The sequence below is a fragment of the Hemicordylus capensis genome, chromosome 6, assembly GCF_027244095.1.
Source record: "Hemicordylus capensis ecotype Gifberg chromosome 6, rHemCap1.1.pri, whole genome shotgun sequence".
NCBI lineage: Eukaryota > Metazoa > Chordata > Lepidosauria > Squamata > Cordylidae > Hemicordylus > Hemicordylus capensis.
In genome coordinates this window covers 47,170,133-47,193,806 of record NC_069662.1, presented here as the reverse complement: position 1 = coordinate 47,193,806, position 23,674 = coordinate 47,170,133, and the positions used below count along the sequence as shown (strand labels likewise).

The 23,674-nt window shown below is 43.5% G+C and overlaps 1 protein-coding gene across 7 annotated transcripts in view; it reads left to right on the top strand.

Moving 5' to 3' along the window:
* WIPF2 (WAS/WASL interacting protein family member 2) overlaps nucleotides 1-23,674 on the top strand; it is a 35,828-nt gene that overhangs the window by 4,813 nt on the left and 7,341 nt on the right. For 2 of the 7 annotated variants that reach the window (XM_053261961.1, XM_053261965.1), the window contains exons 2-7: nucleotides 11,386-11,456; nucleotides 17,136-17,248; nucleotides 18,350-18,482; nucleotides 19,805-19,918; nucleotides 21,075-21,737; nucleotides 23,452-23,661. In XM_053261961.1, coding sequence (XP_053117936.1) covers nucleotides 17,192-17,248; nucleotides 18,350-18,482; nucleotides 19,805-19,918; nucleotides 21,075-21,737; nucleotides 23,452-23,661 — 1,177 coding nt within the window. In that variant the 5' untranslated portion in view covers nucleotides 11,386-11,456; nucleotides 17,136-17,191. Of the gene's footprint in view, nucleotides 1-11,385; nucleotides 11,457-11,653; nucleotides 11,774-14,662; nucleotides 14,774-17,135; nucleotides 17,249-18,349; nucleotides 18,483-19,804; nucleotides 19,919-21,074; nucleotides 21,738-23,451; nucleotides 23,662-23,674 lie in introns of those variants that run through there. The other 5 variants (XM_053261966.1, XM_053261967.1, XM_053261963.1 and 2 more) reach the window with 4 other exon arrangements.

Genomic DNA, 23,674 nt, shown 5'->3' with positions numbered 1-23,674 from the left:
AATTGGCTGATGGTGATTTCTGTGGCCCCGATGGTGTTGAGGTGCTCTTCAAGGTCTTTTGGAACTGCACCCAGGGTGCCAATTACCACTGGGATTATTTTGGTCTTTTTCTGCCACAGCCTTTCAATTTCAATTTGTAGATCTTTGTATTTGGTTATTTTCTTTTTCTATTTCTATTTTTCTATTTCTTTTTCTTCTATTCTGCTATCCCCTGGTATTGCTATGTCGATTATTTTAACTTGTTTTTTTTTTCTTCTCCACTACAGTTATATCTGGTGTATTGTGTGGCAGATGTTTGTCTGTTTGTAGTCGGATGTCCCATAATATTTTTACATCTTCATTTTCTACCACTTTTTCAATTTTATGGTCCCACCAATTTTTGGCTACAGGTAGCTTGTATTTTTTGCAGATGTTCCAGTGTATCATCCATGCTACCTTGTCATGCCTTTGTTTGTAGTCGTTATTATTATTTCTTGTTTACACAGTCAGACAGGTGTTATTGACTGGTTTGTTTTATCCAGACATCGAGTCCTTCCCAAGGACCTGGGATGGCTGAATTTTATCATCAATACTGTTGGTTATTATAGATATCGTCGCAAAATATAGGCTGTTCCCAGTAAAGCTGCTTTTTGTAATTGGCTCATGGTGATTTCTGTGGCCCCTGTGGTGTTGAGGTGCTCTTCAAGGTCTCTATTATTATTATTATTATTATTATTATTATTATTATTACATTTTATATTTCAGCCTAGCCTGCTTCACAGGGTTGTTGTGAAAGAGAAACTCAAGTATGTAGTATGTTGGAGGAAGAGCAGGATATAAATGTAATAATAATATAATATATCGCGCTCTTCCTCCAAGGAGCCCAGAGCGGTGTACTACATACTTGAGTTTCTCTTTCACAACAACCCTGTGAAGTAGGTTAGGCTGAGAGAGAAGTGACTGGCCCAGGGTCACCCAGCTAGTTTCATGGCTGATTGGGGATTTGAACTCGGGTCTCCCCGGTCCTAGTCCAGCACTCTAACCACTACACCACGCTGGCTCATTGTTGGTAACAATGCTTAAAACCAATAAAACCATCACAACATTTCCACTGAAACAGTGGCTTTCAAATGAGCACAGCAAAGGAAATTGCACAGCTGTAGAATTACACATTCAAGTTTGTTTGTTTGTTTGTTTGTTTGTTTTCTATACCGCCCTTCCAAAAATGGCTTAGGGTGATTCACACAGAAAAATAATAAATAAGATAAGATGGCTCCCTGTCCCCAAAGGGCACACAATCTAAAAAGAAACATAAGACAGACACCAGCAACAGTCACTGGAAGTAATGTGCTGGGGCTGGACAGGGCCAGTGACACTCCCCCTTTAAGGACTTGGAAGACCTGCCTTAAAGTCTATACTTGGTCACTGATTTGGTGGCTTTGGAAAACTGCTCTTCTTGAGCCTCACTTTCCCATATAGAAAATGGAAGCAAGTAATTTCCTTCACAGCATTTTTTGTGAATGAATGCATAAAGTTTGAATAAGTTCTGCCACCTCTCACTTTGTACATCCACCAGAACTAATTTCCTGGGGATGTCTTGCCTTTAACAGTGTCTGGGAGGATTAAAATGTCCACTCATGGACTCTTTTATTTGTTCTTTATCAGATTTATGTACATTCATTAATATTTCCCTTAACATAACCCTGTCTGACACATGTAGATTGCTGAAGAACATACTGTGCAAGATTTTTACACAACTTTGGTAGAAATGCAGATAGAACTGCTAGAGATCTAGATAGTGTTAGTACTGAATAATGGCACAGATGGCATTGTGTTATTACATTGGTAATAGTTGGTGCCCTGATATGATTCTGCTATGGTGTTCTTATGCAAAAAGTTGTCCAGAGTTAGAGGGTTGCCTGTATGGCACAATGTTCTACTCTTCACTGCCTCCGAGTTAGATCATTCTTCAGAATAAGTTGGAGTACCTAACTTATGCATTGCAGCACTTTCTGTAGAGCATTTGAGATTATTACCAGTGGTGGTCTGTTTCTCTTGTGTACAGTGTTCCCTCTAACAGGGATTCCCAGATGTTGTTGACTACAACTCCCATAATATTTAGCCAAAGGCCCTTGCAGCTAGGGATGCTGGGAGTTTTAGTGAACAGCATCTGGGAATCCCTGTTAGAGGGAACACTGCTTGTGTAGCTTGTGTTCTAATAGTTGTGCTCTAGGTATTTGGTTGTCCTTGGCTTAGAGTAGTGTATGAGATAAGAACAGCCCTGCTGGATCAGGCCCAAGGCCCATCTAGTCCAGCATCCCGTTTCACACAGTGGCCCACCAGCAGGGTGGATTTGATTTAAATCAAACTGATTTAAATCATGATTTAAATCACTAGCAGGGTGGATAAAAATAAAAAAAAAATCCAATTTAAATCAAAAAAATCCGATTTAAATAAAAAAAATCCAATTTTTTTTATTTAAATCAGATTTTTTTTATTTTTATCCACCCTGCTAGTGATTTAAACCGTGATTTAAATCAGTTTGATTTAAATCAAATCCACCCTGCCCACCAGATGCCACTGGAAGCCTACAGGCAGGAGTTGAGGGCATGCCCTCTCTCCTGCTGTTACTCCCCTGCCTTTGAGGCTGGAGGTAGTCCATAGCACTCTAACTAGTAGCTGTTGGTAGACCCCTCCTCCACGAAGTTATCCAAACTCCTCTTAAAGCCATCCAAGTTGCTGGCTGTCACCACATCTTGTGGCAGAGAATTCCACAAGTTGATTATGTGTTGTGTGAAAAAGTACTTCCATTTGCTGGTCCTAAATTTCCTGGCAATCAGTTTCATGGGATGACCCCTGGTTCTAATGTTATGTGAGAGGGAGAAGAATTTCTCTCTCTCCACTCTCTCCACACCATGCATGATTTTATAGATTTCTATCATGTCTCCCCACAGTTGTCTTTTTCCTAAACTAAATAGCCCCAGGTGTTGTAGTCTTGCCTCATAAGAAAGGTGCTCTCGGCCCCTGATCATCTTGGTTGCCCTCTTCTGCACCTTTTCCAGTTCTACAATGCCCTTTTTTAGATGTGGTGACCAGAATTGTATGCAGTACTCCAGGGGTGGCCTCACAATAGGTTTGTATAAGGACATTATAATATTAGCCGTTTTATTTTCGATAGCCTTCCTAATGATCCCTAGCATGATATTGGCCTTTTTCATAGCTGCCACACATTGAGTCAACACTTTCAACGAGCTGTCCACCATGACCCCAAGATCCCTCTGCTTGTCAGTCATTGACTGCTCATATCCCATCAATGTATACTTAGGGTTTTTCGTCCCAATGTGCATCACTTTGCACTTGCCAACAGTTTTCAGAATATTCACTAACTGTTTCACATGTCATCCTGGATTTCAGAACAAAGGTGGTTATAATTCACTAGTATTTTTAAGCCTGTTATAATAACGGGCGCTAGGTCCCCCCCCCCCCGCTTTATTCCTTCTTCCTTTTCTCTTGCCCTTTTTGTTTTGTTTCTTTTTTATTTCTTTCTCTCTTCCTTTCTTTCCTTTCCTCTGCAGTTACCTCTTTGAAACTATGGTCTACTTTATATTGGCTGTGTAGGAAGTTGTATATCAAGTCAGAGACCCTTGATCCGTCCATCAACCTCACTATTGCCTACTACACTGACTGGCAGCATCTCCCCAAAGTTCCAGGCAGGAGTCTTTCCCAGCCCTCCCTGGAGATGCTGCCAGGGCTTGAACCTGGGGTCTTCTGCATGCAATAACTTACTATGGAGTAAGCCTTGTTGAAATCGGTAGGGCTTACTTCCGAGTAAATGTGCACACTGCAGACTCAGGCTGGAAGTATTCTGCACACACCACAACCCATCTCCTTTGCAAACTGCGGTGCGGGTGGCGACGTGACACAGACACACACTAAGCAAGCCAGCCTTGCCTGGTATATGCTTGCTGTAGTGTAGTAGAGAGAGGCTTGGGTTCACGGGGAGAAAAAGTGCTGGTGTTTCTCTGCGGTGGGGGAAACAGCGCAGAGAGCCTGACTGAGCTTTGCCCTTGCTGGAGTGAGAGAAGTGCAAAGAGGAAAGAGTTACCTCCTTGTTCTCTCACCTGCTGGCAAACAAATTGAGGAGGCTGGGAGCAGAAAAGCCTTTTTAGAGGAACCCCCCACCCGGAAAAGGAGGCATAGGAAGAAGCTGGGCAGAGGCGCCGCTGGCGCCGGACGGGGTGAGGAGGCGGCGGCAAGAGGACCGCCTCCCGCGCCTTCCTCCCCGCTGAATTGCCTCCCTGCGGCCAGGTAGGGTGTGCCGTCGCTGCCTCTGTGCTTCTGGTCGGATGGTGAGTGCCGGCCCCGCCGCCATCAGTGCCGCCCACAACCGCCGTCTTCCCCTTGGCCGTGCCTCCCAGAGTGCCGCCCAGAATGCCGTCCTGATTGCTGCCCGCCCTCACCGTCTTTCCCTTCCCGGTGTCCTTTCCTCCGGGCGGACAGACGCGGCAGCAATAGAACTGGCCAGCATGGCCGCCTGGTGTTGGTGGTCCTGTCTCCCTTGGGCTGTTCTACACACAGCCCAGGGAGGCAGGGACGCAGATCCCCAACGTTCCAAGGCCACGGCCACTCACTTAGCCTTTTATTATATAGGATGGCTCGGGTATGCACTATAGAACATTCTGTGTCTAATTGCTGATAGCTATTTATGTGAAGGTAGTTATTATGGACAGTTGACTTGCTGCATAAAGTGGCTTCCAAGTAAGCCACTTACTTGGAAGCCACTGTGTTTAGAAAATGTATATGTTCCTTGGTATAGCAGCGGGGAAATGCTTGACTAACAAGCAGAATTTTGCCGGTTCGAATCTCCACTGCTACTATATTGGGCAGCAGCAATATAGGAAGATGCTGAAAGGCATCATCTCATACTGCGCGGGAGGAGGCAATGGTAAACCCCTCCTGTACTCTACTAAAGAAAACCACAGGGCTCTGTGGGCACCAGGAGTCAAAATCGACTTGACGGCACACTTTACCTTTATAGTCATATTAATAGGGGAGTTGAAATCCTAATGGCACTTCTTGAGCATCAAGATTAGAGTATGCTGAGATATATATGTAACTGTTCTCAATGAGCAGGAGTTACCGAGTCACCCTTAAAACAAGATTGCCTATTGTGTTACCATATGAGCAGAGTTTTGGGTTGGAACATTTTCCACTAAAAATTTTCCAAAATGAAATTTTTCTGTGAGGTAGTTTCCATTTATAAAACTTTTACTTGGCTGCTTGAAAAACCTTTGAGAATACAATAAGGGGAAATTAATATGGTGGAGGTAGGTTTTTTAAAAAAATTATGCAGACAAGTCAAATAACATGCGAAATTGGATCACAATCTATTTAGGGCATCAGGAAAATTTGTATAGTAATTTTTAAAGGAAATTGACACAAATTTTATGCATATGAGGGGCAAACTTGTATGGGAAAATTTTCAATTCAAAACTTTTGAGAAGACTCACATCTCTATATGTGAGAGTTCCTGGCTGTCTTGTGAATTTGTATGTATAATTTATCCACACATTTAATGTAGCTGTAGAAGTGCAAAGCATGGCAGTTCAAAAGTGGTGTGAGCAGGGTGGATTTGATTTAAATCAAACTGATTTAAATCACGATTTAAATCACTAGCAGGGTGGATAAAAATAAAAAAAAATCTGATTTAAATCAAAAAAATCCATTTTTTTATTTAAATCAGATTTTTGATTTAAATCGGAATTTTTTGATTTAAATCGGATTTTTTTTATTTTTATCCACCCTGCTAGTGATTTAAATCGTGATTTAAATCAGTTTGATTTAAATCAAATCCACCCTGGGTGTGAGCAATTTGCTCTTTCTGGAATGATCTCTATTGCTTTTAGTCCATCTTCACAAGGGATGTTACATTCAGTATCCATGATGGCTGAGACAGTTACTTCTAGGAGTTCCTTAATGTTAACTTCCATAATGATGCACATTCCTGAGATCATATAGGATGTTCTGGAATATCTGGCTTATTAATTTTTGATTGCAGTCAAAAGAATCAAGGATGGAGGTATTGTGGGGTTTTAGTCATGATCCTGTGTCTAGTGTCCATAGGAAAAATAAGAGCTGCTGCTAACTCTCTCTGCCAACCATCAATAAAATTGTTGTGTAGTTTATAGTTCATAGTATCTGTTGTGTGCTATCTTTCTGCTTCATTAATATAATTGGTCTTGCTCAGCACGACTTCTCATCAGCCTGTTTGACAATGATATTTGTATTTATGAAATCATTGGCCTTGGGTTCTATTAAGGTAATATGAACAATGAAGTCACAAGTGGCAAAAAACCTCAAATTCACCTCATAACTGCATTGTGTGGAAAAGATTTGCCCTTCGGTCAGTGTGCCAGGCGTGCAGTCACGCTGAAGAGAAACCATACAGGGTTTTTTGGGGACTGAGGAGATCACCCTCTTGGGGTCTTTGCCTCTTGAGTCTGAAAAAGTTCCCTCCAGAAAAGGAACCTTTCAGCATGTTGCCTAAGTGGGAGGCATGCCTGATTGTGATCAGTAAACCCAATTTCCAAGAAAATAAAAGATAAAAAACAAATGTTTACCTCACCAATTAGTAAATTAAAAATCACTTTAGTAAATTCCAATTAGAACAATAAAGGAAAGAATTAGCCTGAAAATAGAAAGTCTAATAAGAGCTCAAACCAAGAGCTGTCTAATGGAGCAAGACAGGACTGGTACTGGGGATTAAGTGGCAGCTACCTAACTTAGCTACTTGCCTGCCTGAAATTTGATTGGTCCTGTCTCGGAGCATGCAGAGGCTGATAACTTGTCATGTTGAGGATGACCTCCCTATACCATGGAAAAGAGGGTAATATAACTTGAATTACTTCAGCTTAGCTAAAGTTAATGTGATTTAATTTCCATTCACTTCAGAAAAAGCATGCCATGGATCCCTCTCAGGACTTTAGAATTGAAATGGGGATTATATGTTTGCTCCCCCACAGCAAAAGGTCCCTTCACATTCAGTGCTACTACATTAAGGAGAATGGTATACCTTTCCTTACGGAGGAGCACACACACAATCCCCACTTCTATTCTGAAGTCCTGGAAGAACTTTGCAGCATGCTTTTTCTGAATTGAATGGGGTTTATTTTGATCTGAGAATATCATTTTTGAATGCTTCCATGTGTGTGTAGAAAGACAAAACCACTCATTATTTATGACACTTTACAAAGAATAAGAGGATAGGCTCCTGACAATTTGGACATTGATACCAGATAGTTAGAAGAGGGTTAAACGTTTGCCTACTCCTAATTTTGTTTGCAGGGAGCTTTTAGCCTAGGGAAACATTCAAAATGTGATTTCCATCTACTGCAGGAACAGTTTTCTTTTTGAAGAGTATATATTTTTACTTTTGAACAGTTTAATGTGAGTGTTAATAGAGTGGTAACTGCTCCATCCCTTTCCAGGGTGTTGCTGCCAACCAGAAAGAGACAAAATGATCACTTTTTTTCTAGAGAACCTTGTGTGACTGAACATTCTTGTCTTGTGAAGAGTGTACCCCATTACGTATATGAAGCATGTGTACAAAAATGATGTACAAAACCATGAATAATATCTACAGAAGTGTATATTCATGCAAATACAGCCAAACGTGGTTTGGAAAATGCAGTGTTTAGGTGATTATTTGAGCATTGTATTATTTAGAAACTAATATGGAAATATCTTCTGATTGGAGTTAGCATAAATGCTAGAACTGAATGTGTTATGAAACTGCTCTGCTTTGTGCCTGACCTTGTGTATTGTGCAAAAGGTAGAAAACAGCAAAACTACATTTGGGGGTCTCGTCTGTTCCTTTGAAATGCCTGCTTTTTGCCCCTCAGTACATGCTTTAGAATAGCATCTGGCAGGATGCTGTCCTTTGTGGCTGCTGTGTCCAGAGTCCTCATTTAACCTTAATCAGACAGTGCTTGAGAGCCCTGACTGTTCATGCGGCAACCCTGCTAGCCCTTGCCAAGGTGCCAATCCAAGCGAATGTCCCTGTGTGTCTCAAGCTGATTTAATTTAAGGCACATTGATGCCCTACTTGACATGTTCATAATTGATGTGAGAGAGTCCTCTTAAGGGCCTGCCACCTGAGCCTGTCTTTTGCAATGCTCTCATTTCAAAGTAAAGGTAAAGTGTGCTATCGAGATGGTGTCAACTCCTGGCAACCACAGAGCCCTGTGTTTGTCTTTAGTAGAATACAGGAGGGGTTTACCATTGCCATCTCCAGCGCAGTGTGAGATGATGCCTTTCAGCACCTTCCTATATCGCTGCTGCCCAATACAGGGGTTTCCCATATGACATAGGGATTCAAACAGGCAATCTCATGCTTTCTAGGCAATTCATTTCCTGCTGCGCCATTAGGTGGCTACCAGTTGTGCAAAATGTGGAAGATCCATCTTCCTCACTTTTCTAGTATCTTAGCGGTGGGCCAGCCTTTAAAATAATGTATGTATTAAAAGTGTCAAGCCAAGTTGCTTGTGGACAAAGCAGATTCCAGCTACTTGCCCATAGTAAGTCTACCTGGAATGTTACTGTTGTCTACTGCATGCCTCTTAAGTGTCTTTGGCATCATTGACTGTACCGAGTTCCAAGAAATAAAGACCAGCTATGGCTTTCAGATTTTATTCCTAACCTTCATAACCAGAGTTTGGATGAGTATTAAAATGTTAAACTGTTGGGATTTTATTACTTTTAAGCAAACATCAGTTAAACAGTACAGGGCCTATTTTATTAAAGTAAATCTCCACAGATAGTGTTTCTCTCCGTGTGTGTGTGTGTGTGTGTGTGTATAATTCTTAACAGACTACAAGCCCTAGGCTTTCAGAACCCCAGTTACTATTCAGAGTTGCCAAAATCTCAATGTCAGCTTGTCTGTCAGATAAGAATTCAAGAAACTGGATGCGGTGCATGAGGACTCCTGATGTGGCTGTCATTAGGAAGTGGACCTGTTGGGCTGTCACTGTCTTGTCTGTTCTTCAGGCAGCACATGCTGTGGGCCAAAAAGGCTGAAGACAATTTAAAGACTGAAGACTTTTTAAAGGTCTTGCTGCCAATCACAGAAAGTTGTGTGGCGTGGAAGTCGGTGTTTTTCTTCAGACTCTGTTTAGTGCACATGAGGCACATACAAAAGTCACCATTGTTAGAAAAGGAATTGTCAATAATAATAAGAATCTCTGGGTAGAGAGAAAAATGGCACCTTGTTTTTCCAATAATGATGGTGATTATATCTGGCTTACCGTGTTTCTGGGGAGTTAATGAGCCAGGACATCTGTTACAATTAAACTGCTTCTGTTCCCACTGTAGCAGTTCTGCAGCAAAGTAAAACAATTTGTAACACAAACCACGGGTGGCTTTGATATTGTGGGACTGTATCTGTGGCACTCAACCAGTGACCTTGAGCAACCCACTTGCTTGTGGCCTCAGCCCCTTAGGTGTGATCTAGAGATTATACTGACCTACCTTACAGGGCTGTTGTAAGGATTACTGCGATAATGTGCATATAAAATACACATGCTTCAAAGATGTATATAAATACTAAACAAGGCTCAAATAAGGACTATAGGCAGTTTTTGCCACAAAAAGTAAACTGTCCCACATATGACTATACAGTTCTTCTGTTCACAGGGTGCATACTTAGTATCTATATCACCCACTTTCGAAACCACTTTGCATCCATTATCTCAGTTATCCTTAATAACCCTCAGTAGCTTGCTTTGTAGCCCCAAGAGGCTCTCGGAGGCTTATGAAATACTCTCACAACAAAATCACTGTAGGCTAGTATTGGGAACAGAAATAACTTGAAGCCAGAATTATTCATGGTGCTATGGCCACTGCCTACTAGGCTCTAGCTCCTCCTGAGGACATTTGAGGCAGGGGAGTGGGGCTGAGCATCTGGATCTTGCTCTGTCTGTGGTACAGGCAAGTCTTCTCCCTTTTTTTGTTGTAGTTCCCATATTACAGATGAGGATTGGTGGGGCTGAGGTAGTGAAATAGTGACATGTTCCTAGAGCATGACTGAGCTGGATCTGAACTGGGGACAGTTTGTCAGTAGACATACCCTCAGTCTCTAAGCTGCCACAGGGCTCTGGTTTGGCATTGTGCTATCAGAGGTCCAGCAGAGACTGAAAGACTGCCTACTAGTCTGATCCCTTTCCTTGAGATAGGATCTTCTATAGATATAACCATGCTTTGCAAATGGACCCATCTCCAAACAGTGGTGTACTGAGAGAAGTAGCAAGCCAGCTGTCCCATAGTTGCCTGATTCAAGGAGCCATCCCAATGTTCTACAGCATGTGAGCCAAGCCATATTTATTTTATATATAATTTTATTTACTACACTTATATACTACCCCATACAAAGAAGTCCCTGGGCGGTTCACAATATAAAACCAATTAATGAAACATTAACATAATTAAAACAATTTAAAATACAATAAAAACTCTAAAAGCAAAGCTTTAAAACTATAAACTAAAAGGCTGATGAAACAGGTATGTTTTAAAGTCCTCCTTAAAAACATTCAGAGAAGTGGAAGCTCTAATTTCATTAGGAAGTGCGTTCCAGAGTCCTGGGGCAACTCTAGAAAAGGCCCCGTTTCAGGTCGCCACCAACCGAGCTGGTGGCAACCACAACTGAAACTCCCCAGATGATCCTAACAGGTGGTGGGGTTGATGAAGAAGAAGGTGCTCTCTTAGATACCTCAGACCCAAGCTGTATGATACCAGGTGGTAGGGATAGACAGGGTTACTAGTCTGATTTGGGTCAAGCACCACCAGTTAATCAAGGTGTTCTCAGGCTAGGAAGAGCTTCTGCTACGTCTTAAATTTTCAGAGCATGTCTTCCAGAGCAGGCATTACCTGAGGTCATGTGATTGAGGGAGTGTTTGGCTCCTTTTGAGCCAGTCACTTCCCCTCTTCCTCGAGTGATCATACTTTGAAACTGTCATACTATCCTCATGACATCACCCTCACTTCATTGGCAGCTTGACTTTGCATGCTTGTTAAACCCAAGAGTGTGACTCATACCAGGGCAAGAGTGGGAGAGAAAAAGAATTGAAGGAGAGCGAATGCTCCAGTTCAGGCTCTGGTAGAGATTAAATTGGCCACATGATGTTGCTTCTTGGTTGAAAACTTCCAGCTAGGTATGTTTTTTGTTCTTCTCAATTAATCCTCACAATTGCTTAGGACTTATAAAGTGTTAGAATATGGGGTATAGGATTGCTCTGTTAGAATCGCATGCTGTCTGAAGGGGGCTAGCATCTAGCCTTAGGTGTAAATATTTTTCTAATGTTTAAATTGCTTTTCAGTTTGTGTAGAGTAGTACACTGCATTCTTATATCTTAGGTCAACAGGTCTGAAATTATGATTCTCTGACCCATCCCCCTGGCAGGAGGCCTTCTGGATATGGATTTGGGGTGAGTAGTTAGAAGTTGTCTGTCTTTCAGCACCAGAAAACTGAGACAGAGGACCAGCTCATCTTGTGCAATAGAGTTATTTCATGTCAGCTTGCTATTTGGGGCAAATTTAATTGATTGACTAAAAGTTTGGCAATACGTTGAGCAGAATTTTTTCAATCAGCTTGATGCCCTGGTTTCTACTATGTCCTTAACAGGTATAAAGGGAAGAGGCACCCAAATTGCAAACCAGTGAGCTAGTGGGACAAAAAATAATCCCAAAATTAAGGAATAGAATAGTGTGTGTTCTTGTAGATGACTGCAAACTTATCAGTGAGGTAGGTTTTCTGGAAATCTTTGAATTAGAAAATTTTCCCATGTAAAATTTCCTCATATTTTCATAACGACTTATATTTTTTATTTTTAAATTACTGTTAAAAAAAATTCCTGATGCCATAAATAGATTGTGGTCTAATTTGGCATATTATTTGATCTATTTATACAATAAAAACACCTCTACCATATTAATCTATCCTTGTATCTCAAAAGTAGCCAAGTAGTAATTTTAGAAATAAAAACTTTTCCTCTGAAAAATAAGTGTGGGAAAACTTCCCAGAAATTTTTCCACCTCACAAATCTGGAACTTATTATGCCAAGCCAGCTAACTGGATTGTAGGAAGCCCTCTTGAGGTTAAGTAGAAAGCTATCATCCCAGAAGAGGGCTTACCTGTTGTGGCGGGTTAGTGTTCAGTGTTGCCTCTAAGGTGTGCACATGCACTCACATGTTTTTTGATGTCCGCTCAGTCAATTTTAGATCCCGCTCAGGTTGAATCAGAAAGGTCCCACTCTGAATGCACATGCACACACACTGCCTTGATACTGCCATCCAGAACAAAACTCATTCCGCACACAGATGAAAAAAATTAGAGAGAACACTAGTAGTGTATTATCCTCAGATTTCAGACAATCTTGCCTTTTCAGTCTAACTTATGGATTGTGCAGGCCACTTGTCTTTCATTGTTTAAGTCAGACTAATAATTGAAATAGACACATAACTGATCACCTGTGGCAAGTATGAATTGCTCACAGACAACCAGGCAGGAAAGCATTAACACAGTCCCCTTCCCCCACCCAGTTTTAGTCCATAAATTACTGCTGATGTGTGGAAGCACCCCAGTAAAACATCTTATAGGCCAAGGGTTTCCAAAGGGAGTACTAGAACTTGAAGGGCTCCTGGGGGTACATGGGGCCCTCCTGCCTCCCACATTGCAGCTGCACTATTTCCCCCCAAAGCTGATGTGTCCGCTGCAGAAGGGGAGGGAGGAGGGTGAAGACCCTCCTCCTCTGCTCCAATTTGGTTGGCTACATGCTGAAGCGCAGCATAACCCTCCCCTTAGGCTTCAGAAAATTAGCACTGAGTACTCCCTGTGACATTAATAGGACAAATAAACATGTTCCATTAACTTCACTAGGATTACTTGTGAGTAACTTAACCTTGATGTAAGTCAGTAACTGGAGTAATCCATCTCATAACTGTAAATTTGTGTTTAAATTTGTGTGTGCATGCGTACAAACACCTTGTGGGTTTCCTGAGCTGAAGGTTTGCAACATAAGGGGTATACTTGTTAAAATAATTGGGGGGCTCCTTTTGTAGACTGCTAATTCTTATGGATTTATTTGCAAGCCTGGCTTAAAGGAGAGTTGTGGATCTACCTTCACCTTTTCTAACAGACTGTTCGTACCAGAGTACCACGTTGTATTGTGTTCTGCTTCTTTTATTTGTAATTGCCCTTTTGTGCCCATACATTTCTGTGTTGCACTTTGCTGAGCTCTTGAAAAGAGCAGCATATGAGGAAGCACCCCATGCTGCTGTGCCAAGTGGCAGTCTTGCAAGGGGCAGTTTCTTGTAATGGCAGATAATGCAGAGATCTGTGGGGAAGTTAGTTCAACTTTAATGTTATGATTTAATGAGGGGAGAGTCCCCCAAAAGCTGAAAGCGGGGTGTGTGCGCCATGCACTCTGCTATAAGCTAGAGTACAGTCTGTTTTGCATGCATTTAATGAAAACAGGGACTGCAAGTACCTACTCTTATGTTTCCAGCATGCTTTAGGCCATATCCTGGGGTAAACAGATGCAAACTCCCTCATCCCCTCAATCTACAGCCATAAGGGTTAGGCACTTCCTCTTAAATGAAAAATTGGGTTCTCAGGAATCCTATATATGCCCAAAGGCCAATCTTGGGAGCAGCACTAGCCTGACAGCCATGAGTTCTCCATATCTGCCATAGGGCACAGTCCACCACAAGTGTGTGTTCTTGCAGCTTCCATTATTTTCAGTGGGTCTGCTCTTGCACAGGAGATGTTCCTAGTGGATTGCACCTGTAGATGTAAGAAATCTCTAACTCTCTGTCTGTTCTTAAGTGGTGGTAGAGGCCCCTGGGATTATAGAAACATAAGGTTTCCCAAGTCTTCAGTCATTCAGTATTGGAGATCTTTTTGGCCAGAGCTTAAAAAGCCAAGTACAGTTTCTGGTAAATTTGTGAAGGAATTGCCTTCCATGAAAATTTCAGAAGGGGTCAGTTTGCTTGGCAGCTCCTCAGCTTGAGTTCACTGAAATTCCTTCCCATCTCTTTGCCTGGAACTGCTATGATTATTGCTTTGGCAGGCAGGTGCTGAAACTGGGTGCATTCCAGTTCTATTAGACTTCCCTGATTAAAATAGTTCTGACTGGTGTAATTTCATGTCATCAGGCTGGTAATTTCAACAGGTATCGGCATTGTGCTATCTTACATGAATCATACTGCTTCTTCCTGTGTCTGCTTCCTCTGTTGAAGTGTTTCTCTTGTGACGTGGTGTCTGAGCTCCATGTCTGTCTGACAGGTTGTGCAAAGCCAGCATAGTTGCGGGGTGCCAGCTAATGCAATGGTGCATCAAGCTGAACTCCCAATCTAAAGCATGAGGTTAAGGCCTATGCTAGAAGTGTCAGGACGATTCTTGCTCGTTCTTACTGCCAGTTAAGACATTGAAACTTCAGATTCCAAATTTCTAATTCCACTGGGAGACTCGACTCCTGGGACTTCTTCAAACCCGGAGATCAGTGTTGTATACATAAAATAATCATCCTAGGTTGAGAGTCAGTATAGCCTCTACTGAGAGAATTAAGGATACACATTTACACTGCAAATTGAAGCCAGTTTGATATTTGATGGTCACAGCATCCTTCTAAGAGCCATGGAAGTTATTTTGGAAGAGTGCTGAGAATGCTGTTAAGATGTTCAGCCCCTTCGTAGAACAACAGTTGCCAGGGTTCTTTGGATGGCAGCAGAAGCAATTAAGCAGGTTGGAATATTGTTTAAATTTGTAGTATAGATGTCAATAGAGCAATTATTTCAGGTGATCACTTAGCTGCAAATGTTAGTTGTATACCAAAAAATGCTCAATGGAATCCCCTAATTCCCACAGTCTGTGCTCCAGTTCTTCAGTGCCCTGGATTAAGGGAAAGTGTGGATGCATTCGCCTCCCTCCCCCTGCCCTTTTCATACTTTCTTCCATATTGACTAGTTTTATAGCTATCATAAAAGCACTGAAGAACAGAAGGAAGTAGGAGAAATTCAGAATATCAGAAGTTGTTAAATGGCTTAAGTTACGGTCGATAACTTGTGGCCTGCTTGTGGTTCTCTATTTTCTGTGGCTCTCTGGGAGGAAAATGTCCACTTTCTTTTGAATGTGGTCTGTGAAGTATCCTGAGTCAGCAGCACTCTCTGCAGTGAATAATAAGCAGAGATCCAGACGTTTTGGTTGGCTTGGCAGCCTCTGAAGTGGTGAGAATCTCTCTCTCTCTGAAAGTTCTCTGGCATGCTCAGAACTTGGGAGAAGGACAGTGTCTTTCCTGCCCAGCTCAGTGAAAGACACACACACACACCCCGTCTTGCCTCAGTTCTTTGTGATGCATTGATAACCTGAGGAAGAGGAAATGATATAGCTATCATTCATTATACAGGTGAAACTCGGAAAATTAGAATATCATGCAAAAGTCCATTAATTTCAGTAATGCAAATTAAAAGGTGAAACTGATATATGAGACAGACACATTACATGCAAAGCGAGATAAGTCAAGCCTTAATTTGTCATAATTGTGATGATCATGGCGTACAGCTCATAAAAACCCCAAATCCACAATCTCAGAAAATTAGAATATTACATGGAACCAAGAAGACAAGGATTGAAGAATAGAACAATATCGGACCTCTGAAAAGTATAAGCATGCATATGTATTCAGTACTTGGTTTGGGCCCCTTTTGCAGCAATTACTGCCTCAATGCGGCGTGGCATGGATGCTATCAGCCTGTGGCACTGATGAGGTATTATGGAAGACCAGGATGCTTCATTAGCGGCCTTCAGCAATTCTGCATTGTTTGGTCTCATGTCTCTCATCCTTCTCTTGGCAATGCCCCATAGATTCTCTATGGGGTCAGGTCAGGCGAGTTTGTTGGCCAATCAAGCACAGTACACTGTATACTTTTCAGAGGTCCGATATTGTTCTATTCTTCAATCCTTGTCTTCTTGGTTCCATGTAATATTCTAATTTTCTGAGATTGTGGATTTGGGGTTTTTATGAGCTGTACGCCATGATCATCACAATTATGACAAATTAAGGCTTGACTTATCTCGCTTTGCATGTAATGCATCTGTCTCATATATCAGTTTCACCTTTTAATTTGCATTACTGAAATTAATGGACTTTTGCACGATATTCTAATTTTCCGAGTTTCACCTGTATACAGCCAGCGGCGGGTGATTGTCCCAAGGAGATTTGTGATCACTATTAGCCACCAGGTAACCACTTGTGTAGACCTCTGATGATAACATGTTGAAAAAATAGTCTGAGATGATCATGTGCCCTTCTCCTCATGAGACTGAATGTGAAGCCTCATCACTAGCAGCAGGTAGAGCTTCCTGCTAGGTCTGTCTGCAGCTGTTGTACCACATAAGGAGGGTAGATCTATTGCCAGAAGTTTGGGGAGGTCGTTGTGGCAATGGTACCACTTAGCCCTTTGGGTTTAAGTGAGAGCTCCATTCTCAAGCATGTACTTCTAAAGGACAAACGTACTGTTAAAAGTTGGCTAGCACCTTGCATTCCAAACATCAATTTAATTTTCACAGAAACTGAAGTTCAGTTTTGCCACAACTAGCATTAAGTTGGTGGGATGAAAAATGAAAGTTCTGCACTGGGAAACTTTCTAACTTGATGTTCACCTTTTGAACTGAACTTCATTTATTTCAAATGTTTTCAGTTTTAGCTACAAACTAAACTTGAGACTTTTGTCTCTAATTCAGGTTCCAAACAGGATTCCTTTTAGTATCTTGGTATCTACACACTCGGCAAATTAGTCTCTCTTTTCTGAGGTAGTTCCTGTCTGTGTTAGAATACAGTCACACCTCCGCTCCCACTAACCTTGCTCACATCTTGGTCTCCGCTTCAAAATGGGCTTGGAGCTACCTCAATGAAAACCCAGCCATTTTCTTTTGGTGACATCTGGTGGGGTGAGGGGATGATGCCATACATGCCCAAAGCCATCAGAGGAGTTATCATTAGGAACAGTGCTCAGTTGGGTTCTGGCACTATCCTCTGTGGTTGTGTTTGCTTTGCTTGTATTTGCCTCATTTTGTAATAGTTCTCTCTTCCACTTCTAACATGCAGGTTTATGTGTGACCAAACATTTTCTTTACACTGAGCCAGCAGGGAGTGAGGTAAAGATGCCAATACCTCCTCCCCCTCCCCCCGGACCACCTCCACCCCCAACCTTCAATCAGGTAGGTCCTTCTCTTGCTTCTCTGCACTACCCTTCTGCTCACTCTGAGTTCAGTTATCAAGAAATGTTGAACATCTTATTGTTACTAGAGGAGGCATCCATAGCACAGTGGAAAACCTGGTTATCTTCACTGGAGCATCTTTGTGCTCCAGTATTTTGGCTGGGGAAATGCTGTGCCTGGAACCTCTGAGGATAATGTCAGCAGTGCATTGGCCTGGTTCAGTATAAGGTGGCTTCTTGCATGAGGAGGAAGAGTCGCTCAATGGTAACTCACATGCATGAGTACCCAGAATGTTGGGGGCAATATGCTAAAAATCATTGTAAACCGCTTAGAGAGCTTCGGCTATAGAGTGGTATATAAATGTAAGTGCTATTGCAAGTGCTATTGCTATACATGTATATAGAAGGCCCCAGTCCCCGACTACTCTGGTTCAAATGGCCTGAAGCAGTAGGGCCGAGAGATCCTGCAACCCTGCGGAGATATCAGTCTCATTAGAGGTTTGTGGCCAGATGAACAGATGTCCTGACCTCATCTGTGGTGGTTCCTTGCCTTTGTTGCTATCTAGCATTTTTAGTAACAGCAGTATGCAGAGCGCTGTTCTGTAGAAATGGCACAGTCCCTGTGTGTAGCAGGTTTGCTATCTATGTTGGGGTCTTAACAGATTGACAGGATAGTGAAAGAGGTGTAGGCTAGAGGTGGGGAGAGGTGGTGGCTCACTGCTGAAGAATTGGTTTATGTGGGAATTGGGGAGGGACTTCACAGAGACAGAGACGGCAGACAGTCTTCACTGCAAAAGGGTAAGAACACATGGGTACAACATGGCACAACATGGCTTCAGGCTGTTTTGCTTTGATTGCAGCGCACAGCTTGCCTGCATAGTCCCTTTCCTTCAATGGTGAGAAGGCAGGCTCTGCTTCTCGCTGACTACCAAGAGGCCAGTGGCACTTGCTGCTGGAGGCAGAGGAGAATGCAGCTACCCATTCCCAAGGAGCAATTCTTGAGAGCTCTGGCTAAAAAGCATTCATTCCGACACACACACGCACCCGCCAGCAATTACTGTGGTTATCCTCTTCCCATTCAACAGCTTTCTTTTCTCTTCAGGCAAACACAGAGCCTCCAAAACTGAACAGAGATGAGCAGCGAGGGAGGGGAGCCTTGCTTCAAGACATCTGTAAAGGGGCCAAGTTGAAAAAGGTGGCCCAAGTCAATGACCGGAGTGCACCCATCCTTGAAAGTAAGTATGGGGTCTGGAGCAATTGTGAGAAGGTCTTTGCTATTCTACTGAAGAGAATTTTCAACAGACTTTTAACAGCGTTGGGCATTTGTGTTTAAAAGCAGGAATGAGAGGAAAGAGTTTGGAGACTTTTATAGCCAACAAGAGAGAAGTTGGTGTAGGAAAGGCCAGACAGCTCAGTATCTTTACCACCCTAGTTCCAAACTCCTGAACAGAATCTCTCAGGAGTGTAGTACTGACTCCGTCATGCTTGTTTCACTTATTTGAGACAACTATTTGACTACAAGGTACCTACTTTTAGACTGTGGAACTCTCTAGTCTCGATTGCATGGCTTGATATGTTGGGGAAAGGAACTGCTATCACTCACGCCAACTCTTAGCATTCTGAGACTGGGAGCCATGCAGGAGAAGGAATGCGGTATGTATAGCATAGAAGCCTCATAGCTTGACAACTGGACTTCCTGCCCAGTTCACCTTAGCTTTCTAGACAACCATATTGCTTGCGTGCTTGGAAACCTTCTCTGCATCAGTGGGTGCTAGAAAGCTGCTTTTGGTTTTGTGAATGAAAACTGCAATACAGAGCAAACCAGTCCCTACATCAAACAGCTCTCAGTTGTGCAAAAACTTGAAAAACAAAAGTTATAGTGGTAAAATACGCCTGAGAGCAGAACACTTGGATCTTGGCAGCTTATCCTGGAAATGGATGTCTTTCCATTCTGGTGCGAAGGTGGATGCACAATGTGAGATGTATTAATACTTACTTTTTCAGATGGCAGTGGCCACTCACGTACGCTACTGCTGAAGTGTACTTTTCTACTATGTGCTCTGCCACTTAGCTGGGAGGATTAATGCAACCCTGGCATCTTGCTTATCCACTGGTATTCAGCATGGGGACCATTTCATATTCCCTTGTGTTCAGTAAAGGAGTGTAGAGGAGGTTGCCTTTGAAAATGCCTTAACCCAACAATCTGCCTGGGAGATGATAGTAGTGAACACTCGAACAGAACTGCTATCACTGTCTCTCTGAAGCATTCCAGGAAAAAAGACAGCAAAGCTACTACTGGATTTTCAAGTGGTAATTTAATACTAAAATGCCATTGGGTGAGTTCAAACCTGACCGTGGGTAGGGATCAATTGACTACAATTCCCAGCTGCAATGACCTTTAGCTAGGGATGATGGGAGTTGTCCTTAACATCAGGGAATCCCTGTTATAGGGAGCATTGGTAGGGATACCTCCACCAGCAGTTCTAGCATCTGCCAGCTCAAGTGCTATATGCTTGCATACCTTGTCTTAATTTAGGATCTTTTCTCCCCCCTGCAGAATCCAAGGGCAGTGGCAGCTACAGCTCGGGTACATCTCCCCTGCTGCCAAAGGGGGGACTCTTCCAAGGGGGCGTCCCCAAACTTCGACCTGTGGGAGCAAAAGACAACTCAGGTGATTTGGCCACATTTTGTGGGCTGGATTAAGTTACATGAAGGATTTCAATCATGATTTGAAATATCATGTTTAAGGCCTTGTTGTTGTTATAATCAAGTATTCCACTTAAGAAGGGTGATTGGAAATATGATATTGTGTGCAATCCACACCTATTGAAGTGACCAGGAAAATTTCCATTGACATCTGATGACAATTTTTAATAGAACTGAGAGTATGCATGGTTATTGGTTAGGATAAACACTGGCCAGTGTTTGAGCTGCCCTAGCGATTGGCTCAGCTCCTCTGCACTGGAGAAGCTGTTGGCTCAGCTGCTCCATATCCTCCTTCATATTGGAGGAGGAAAGGACAATGATAGACCATTTTCAAGCAATGCTGCTTCCCTGAGGAGCGTGTGAGATCAGTTTGGCTAGAAGGAACCTTTCACAGGGCTGAAGGCAGCCTGCTGGCAGGAGAGGAAGAGGAGTGGAGAGGAAGAGTCGGGACTTGCACACACCATACTCAAATAAACCATCCAAACCTATGGCTGGCTACAGGTCTTTAGCCAGGATGAGATTGTGAGCCCCAGATCACCCTTGCTTTCCTCTGCTGTCCCAGCCGTGTCCAGCACTTGGTTGGATTTGCTTTACTCATCCTCAGTGCTGTAAGGTGGTTGTCTTATATTTAGCAGGGGGAGAGCAATTGGCCCTTCCCAACCCCAGCACAGCATCCCTCCAGTGGCTGTTGGTGGTGTTCACCTTACATTTCTTTTTTTAGATTATAAGCCCTTTTGGGACTGGGAACCATCTTATTTATTTGTTTTATTTTTCAATGTAAACCGCTTTGGAAACTTTGTTGAAAAGCGGCATATAAGTAGTAATAGTAGTATAGGTAATGTTCATGATGAACTGCAAGGAACTGAAACATTGAAGCTTCCACTAGAAATCTGATCAGTCCTCTGTAATATAAAATCTATTTGGCCAATTTGCCACTGGCTACAATCTCTTTACAAGGTATTTGTCAGTTTCACTGAATTAAGAAATGGACTTCATGAGTGAGCCTGGCATCCCAGTGGACAACATGGCTTTTGCCAAGGACAGAGTTTGTTGTACCAGGATGCAAGGTTGACCCACTTAGCTTTGCAAACAAGTAATCCTGGATTGTGTTTTTGTTCCAGATAGCCCTACTGGGAAGCAGGCACTGCAGGTTCCTGGGTCCAGATCAGCTGCACCACGGCCCCCTGTGCCTGTCACCAACAGCCGGCCCCAAGATGACACTGACAACAGTCGGGCTTCTCCCCCTGAGCTTCCACGCATGCAGAGACCTTCTTTGCCAGACCTTTCACGGCCAAACAGTGCCAGCGGCACTGGCATGAAACACAGCTCCTCAGCCCCACCACCTCCGCCACCAGGACGCCGAGCCAACGCGCCCCCTGCTCCCCCCTCCATACACAGCAGCAAAGCACCTTCCTATAACCGTGAGAAGCCATTGCCTCCGACTCCAGGACAGCGGCTCCCAGGGGGTCGGGATGGACCGCCAGCCCCTCCCCCCATCAAGCCACCCCCTTCCCCAGTGACCATCCGAACAGGACCAAGCAGCCAGGGCCAGAGTCTGGCACCCCCTCCTCCGCCTTACCGGCAGCCTCCTGGGGTCCCCAATGGCCCTGCCAGCCCCACCAACGAATCTGCCCCTGAGCTTCCACAGAGACACAATTCCTTGCATAGGAAGACACCAGGGCCTGTGAGGGGCATGGCGCCTCCCCCACCCCCTTCTGCCTCCCCTTCTCTACAGAGCAATCGCCCCCCTCCTCCTGCCCGTGATCCTCCAAGCCGGGGTGCAGGTAAGAGCTTTTTCCAGCCCTTGTTCTTTGTCGGGAGGTGAATGGGGTACTGTTAACAGGCTTCTTGTTGATGTCTTAAAATGGGTACAAGGGCTTCAATGTGTCTGAAAGCGACATAATCTGGTCTGAAAGCCCTGGTCTTAATTGTAGCATCTGGTAACACCATAGTTTTGTTTGATTCCCGTAGCAGTTAATATTAAATGCCTTGAATTGTAAAATACTTCTCAACTTATGTTGTTGGCATGGAAGGCCTAAGTGTGATTTGTGAGCAAGAAAGTTTCTTTCAAGTCTACTCAGCTGTGGCCCTCCAGCTGTTTTTGGACTACCACTCCCAGCATTCCAACCATAGGAGCTAACAGGGATGATAGGAGTTGTAGACCAACATCTGCAGGAGGTCCAGAGTTGAGTAGTCCTGTATAATCCTGTTGTTGTTGTTATTTACACTTTATATCCCGCTCTTCCTCCAAGGAGCCCAGAACGGTGTACTACATACTTAAGTTTCTCCTCACAACAACCCTGTGAAGTAGGTTAGGCTGAGAGAGAAGTGACTGGCCCAGAGTCACCCAGCAAGTAGTATGGCTAAATGGGGATTTGAACTCGGGTCTCCCCAGTCCTAGTCCAGCACTCTAGCCACTATACCATGCTGGCTCTTATCACACATCTCATATCTCACCTCAACCATGAACTCACTGCATGACCTTAATCAAGCTACTATTCTCTTGCCTTTTTGCCTTCAGACTTCTGCAGTGTGGGAATAATACTACTAGCCTCAGGGTAGACTTGCATATTACTGAGAATGTATGTAGAGCACTTTGATATGCAAAGCACTATGGTTGGCAGTACTCAGGGATGAGACTTGGAGATACTTCCACTGGAGATGTTGGGGACAGGTGCACAAAAGATACTGCCCCCCTAGAGTGTTCATGACACCTGAGAGCCTGGAATAGATTTCTGTTTCAAGGGAAGCACTTTGCCACAAAGCCACCCTGAAGTTGGTTTTTTTACGCTGTGTGGGCCTTGCCCTCCTGCCCTTGCCATGCCAAAAGGTGAATAAAGGGCCAGTTCACAAGTCCTAGGGCTCCAAGCTATTGCTGACTTGGCAGAGTCTCATGCGTTTCAGAAGAAATAAAAACAGGAAGGTTTGACTAGAGTGGGTGGGTGGCTTACAAATAATCTGTCCTCTTTAACCTAGTGAAATATGTATTACCAGGAGGCATAAGGAGTGAACCTGCACCAGAGTGGCCCCTCATTAGTTCATTGTGTGCCCAGACTGTGGCTCACTATGCTACTACAAACCTTCCAAACTGGGAAGCTGGCTCAGTCCTGATCAGGGACCTGAGTAAAGGAATTGTGTGGCCACTTCAGTATGTTCACTGAATGCTCGCCATTCCGATATCACCATCCATTGTGTTCATTGACACATTCCCATATGCACCATCCATAATGCTCACCAGATGTAGGTTATACTTACATCTGTGTAAGTGGGCCTCTTTTTGAGAGAGTAAATTCCTGGGTAGAATGGGGAGTCAGAAAAATAATCCTGTAGCAATGGTGGGGTAGGGCAAAACTGTTGCAGGCATGCAGTTAATCATGCTGTTGCTTCAGTTGCACATGCTAGAGAGCTTGGCTACCTCGAGTGAACTCTGCCATGCCCTCCCATTCTGGCTACTGAGCTAGTTCGAGTCAATTCTGACCTGAGGATTTCCCACCGCAGCCCCTCCACCACCTCCACCTCTGATCCGGAATGGCGGTAGAGATGCACCTCCACCTCCCCCACCCTATAGAATGCATGGGTCTTCAGATCCCACGAGCCGCGGAAAGCCGCCTCCACCACCCACAAGAACGCCAGTTGGACCACCACCTCCTCCACCACCAATGAGAAATGGACACCGGGACTCAATCTCCACAGTCAGGTCTTTCTTGGGTAAGTAAAGAGA